The sequence below is a fragment of the Miscanthus floridulus genome, chromosome 2 (assembly GCF_019320115.1).
Source record: "Miscanthus floridulus cultivar M001 chromosome 2, ASM1932011v1, whole genome shotgun sequence".
Taxonomy (NCBI): domain Eukaryota; kingdom Viridiplantae; phylum Streptophyta; class Magnoliopsida; order Poales; family Poaceae; genus Miscanthus; species Miscanthus floridulus.
Window position 1 is genome coordinate 116,702,991 of NC_089581.1, and position 4,500 is coordinate 116,707,490.

The following is a 4,500-nucleotide window of genomic DNA, read 5'->3' on the forward strand; positions in this document are numbered from 1 at the left end:
AGATCATTTAGTATTGCGTTCGGTTAATTTTTTAGAAAATTGAACCATTCGTATTTGATAATTTTTTTCACGGCATATGGTTGATGCTACTGTTTTCATCATGAGAAATTCTTTTATGATATGTAATTTCTACTATTTAAGTATATTTTAACAAAAAGTCACAAAGCCAAATGTCACATTTGAGACCGTATCATTGCCCTAAATTCCTAATTGAAGATATATATTTAGAATAAGGGCGTGTAGGAGTACAAAGTTTATATACTTTAATTGCACGAACCAATGAAAAATAGGAGTTGCTATATCCCAGGGGCATGATTTTTAGGTAATAATTTTAGACAGCCAACAAAAATAATTAAAAGAATAATTTATAATCTTTTATAGTCAAACAATAAAAAAATTATATGTCTCAACAAACAAATAAACCAAGCACCTGAATTTAGGAGAAATGTTAAAAAAAAATGAGCATAATATGCATGTGTGCAATTTCGGTTGTCCTCGCCGCGCAGCGCAAAGGCGATCGAACACCACCATTGCAACAGCTGCACTACGGCAGGTCGGAACCTGCTGCAGTTAATTGCTTCTTCTTGCTTGTAGCACACTGGTGGGGAGCTGGGCATTGCAGAACTCTCAGTGGCTCAGTAGCTAGCGCAATCTCTTGATCAATGGATACGAATCACTACCGGAAACAGGGACTTTGTCGAGTGCCTACGGCACTTGGCAAAGGCCTAAAAACACTCGGCAAAGGCTTTGCTGAGTGCTGCACTCGGCATAGGCCACTCGGAGAAAAAAAAGTCAGCAAAGCCTTCTTTGCCGAGTGTCATTTGTCGGGCACTCGACAAAGCCTTTGCCGAGTGTCGACCGGACACTCGGTAAAAAAAAGTAGCCGTTAACGGTGCGCTATCATGACGGTTGCTTTGCCGAGTGTCTCAAGTACGACACTCGGCAAAGAATTTATATAATTTTTTTTCCGAAATAGTTTGCCGAGTGTCGGCTCTCGGCAAAGAATTTTTTATTTTTTTAAAAAAAAGTCTCTTTGCCGAGTGTCTGCGGTGACACTCGGCAAAGCCTTCCCCTTTGCCGAGTGTCGTGGCCTGACACTCGGCAAAGAGCCCAGCTTTGTCGAGTGTCCTTGCCATTACACTCGGAAAAGCTGGAAAATCTGGTGTTTTCCTCCAGTTTTTACCAGCTTTGCCGAGTGCAGTGGGCGTTGCACTCGGTAAAGAGGCCTTTGCCGAGTGTGACACTCGGCAAAGCGTCTATAATTGCCTATTTTTTTTTCTTGTTTTTACATTCCAACACTTCCATCACACATTCAAACAGAAAATTTCACAGATATTCATCACATTCTTCAAATCCATGACATTCATCACACATCCATCCCATTATCACACATTCATCACTTACATATCACAAACACCATTTAGAAGTCACAAACATAAGTGTCTGAATATATCACATCGAAATTCACAAGTTCAAAAGTTGTTCATCATCTAACATCCACATGTGGAGATGTCCTGGTTTCTAAGCACCGTACGTGACAACGTGCACGAAACTTTTTCAAATTTTTACCATAGGCTCCACATGCTATATAACGATGCATCCACAAGTTTCGTGATTTTCTAAATTCGTTTGAATTTTATACAATTTAAAAACACTTTGGCCGCAACTTTGTCCTCATGTTTCGTTAACAAGATGTGAAAAATATCGCGCAAGTTCCTGGATACGGCCTCAAAACACACTCACTAGCATGACAATCATTTTTCGAATGATTAGATTTCATTATTCGATGCACCGGCAGTTCAAACTTGCTTTTTGCGAAATAAATCAACAAAACAAAAATAATTCTAAAAATATAGTAAAAAGTCACAAAATTCAACCAAATTTTAACATGCACTTTAAAGCACTGTAGCAACCCTAAAGAAAAAATCTAGGAGCAAAAAAAATTTCTTTGCCGAGTGCCAGAACTGGCACTCGGCAAAGGGAGTCTTTGCCGAGTGCCAGAGACTGGGCACTCGGCAAAGAAAATAAATTAAAAAATTAAAAAAAATTCTTTGCCGAGTGTCTGACGGTGACCACTCGGCAAAACCTAACGGTGGGTGGCCGCCGTCACCTCGGTTAGCCTTTGCCGAGTGTTTAGCTTTGCCGAGAGCCCGACACTCTGTAAAGGGATGTTTTGCCGAGTGCCTGTCACTTGGCAAAGATGGATATGCCGAGTGTTTAGCTTTGCCGAGTGCCCGACATTTGGCACTTGGCAAAGTAGGAAACACTCGGCAAAGCCCCTGTTTCCCGTAGTGAATATAGGGGGGGTATTTGGTTCGAGCTACTAAACTTTAGTAGCTACTAAACGGTTTAGTCACTTTTAGTAACTCCAGAGTTACTAGAGAGGACTAAAGCCCTTTTAGTAGCTTTTAGTCATAGCGTTTGGTTAAAAAATTATTAAAGTGACTAAAAACTACTAAATTTAGTAGCTACTAGGCGAACTAAACAGGATCTAGATCAAAGCATTATATTGATGAAAAACTAAAAAAAAAATAGAGAGAGGGAGTACTGCTGTCCGTTATTCTGCCACGACCTACCGATCCAGGAGGAGCAGATATTTTTTTCCCCATACCTGCATCTTATCATTCATGCTGTCAAGTGTCAACACGCAATTGCTGAATCACTGCAGCCGCGAGATCATACATCCATCCATCCATGGATGGAGGAGCTAGCTAGAGAGGTGAGAGTATCCCAATAGGCTGAGCTGAGAGTGACATGCATACTCACATGATCTCAAGCCCTACCATTCGTCGCTCGTGGGCCCCACCCCTCTCACATCGCCCTCTAGTCCCTCTCGCCCCTCCTCCTCTCCCCACCACCGGCCTCAGCTAGTAGTAGAATGCTAGATGCCGGCCGCTTCATCTTCCTCCTTAAGAAAGCTAGCTGGGGCCTGCTTTGTATCGCTCTTCCCAACCTTCCCCCCCTCCCTGTCTCATGTACACTGATGCCTACTGATCTACAGCCACAGCACCTTTGCTGAAGATCTCACAATTGCAAACCACACACAGCAACCACGTCCACAGAGCTCCCAGCAAGCTAGATCCCATTTCTTCCCTATATAGGAGTATCTTTTGATCACCAAGTTACAAGAACAAACAGCACTCTTTATCCAGCAGCTAGCCAATCGTCTGCTATCCTAGCAAGTTCGACAGAGCTGCATCCACATATAATATTGAGCTAATCTAACCCTAAACCCCCTCCTCCTAAGAATAGTTGTGGGATATAGTACTGTTACATACCACCAGATTCCTCCCTCCCTGAAGTAGCATACTAGTCAAAAGTCAACAGCTATAGCAGCAGCAGCCGGAGCTCGCTCGAGACGCGTGTGAGCGGGGAGCCCCATGGAGTTCACGCCCGCGTATGCCCGTGTCGTCGAGGATTCCGAGAGGCCTCGCGGCGGCATGGCGTGGGTGGAGAAGGAGCACATGTTCGAGAAGGTGGTCACCCCGAGCGACGTAGGGAAGCTCAACCGCCTCGTCATCCCAAAGCAGCACGCTGAGCGCTACTTCCCCGCGCTGAACGCCTTGACCGCCGCCGCGGCGGCGGCGGCAGGCGGCGGGAAGGGGCTGGTGCTAAGCTTCGAGGACCGGGCGGGGAAGTCGTGGCGCTTCCGCTACTCGTACTGGAACAGCAGCCAGAGCTACGTGATGACCAAGGGATGGAGCCGCTTCGTGAAGGAGAAGCGCCTCGGCGCCGGGGACACAGTCTTGTTCGCGCGCGGCGCGGGCGGCGAGGGCGCCCCGCGCGGCCGCTTCTTCATCGATTTCCGCCGCCGCCGCCAGGACCTCGCGTTCCTGCAGCCGCCGTTGGTGTCTGCGCAGCGCCTCCTGCCGCTCCCGTCGGTGCCCATCTGCCCGTGGCAGGACTACGGCGGCTCCACTCCGGCGCCGAGCCGGCACGTGCTGTTCCTGCGCCCGCAGGTGCCGGCCGCCGTTGTTCTTACGTCAATGCCCGTGCACGTTGCTGCATCCGCGGTGGAGGCGACGAGGTCAAAGCGCGTCCGCCTGTTCGGGGTGAACCTCGACTGCCCGCCGGACGCTGCCGAAGACGGCGCCACAGTCACCCGGACGGCGTCGACGCTTCTGCAATTGCCCTCGCCATCGTCGTCAACATCCTCCTCGACGGCAGGGAAGGATGCGTGCTCTTTGGATCTTGGACTGTGAAGACAATCAACAGCTAGCAAAAAGGAGAAATTGGGCCGAGGAACTGAGGCACTGACACGCGCGCGAACTGATCAAGTGGTTGGAACAGCTCTGGTATATAGCTCCAGTACTGCATCTGCATGTGTAATTGTTGATGGATTGATATTTCTTCATGATCTTGCTCATATTAGTTCACTTGTGCTTTCCTTATTAACTAATGTGTGTTTCTTCTCTTTTCTTAATATGATCTTTGTTCCGAGAACATGTTATATCCTGCTCATTGTAATTGTACATATTCTGAATCTCTGACCAAGTTCAG

The 4,500-nt window shown here is 47.1% G+C and overlaps 1 protein-coding gene across 1 annotated transcript; it reads left to right on the plus strand.

Annotated features, from left to right (window-relative positions):
• The first annotated feature begins 2,959 nt into the window (after nucleotides 1-2,959).
• On the plus strand, nucleotides 2,960-4,500 carry LOC136539434 (putative B3 domain-containing protein Os10g0537100). The gene has a single exon (XM_066531393.1). The coding sequence runs from the start codon at nucleotides 3,381-3,383 to the stop codon at nucleotides 4,200-4,202; it is 822 nt and encodes a 273-aa protein (XP_066387490.1). The 5' UTR covers nucleotides 2,960-3,380; the 3' UTR covers nucleotides 4,203-4,500.

Coding starts and splice junctions, on each gene's coding strand:
- LOC136539434 (XM_066531393.1), top strand. CDS start 3,381: ATGGAGTTCACGCCCGCGTATGCCCGTGTCGTCGAGGATTCCGAGAGG.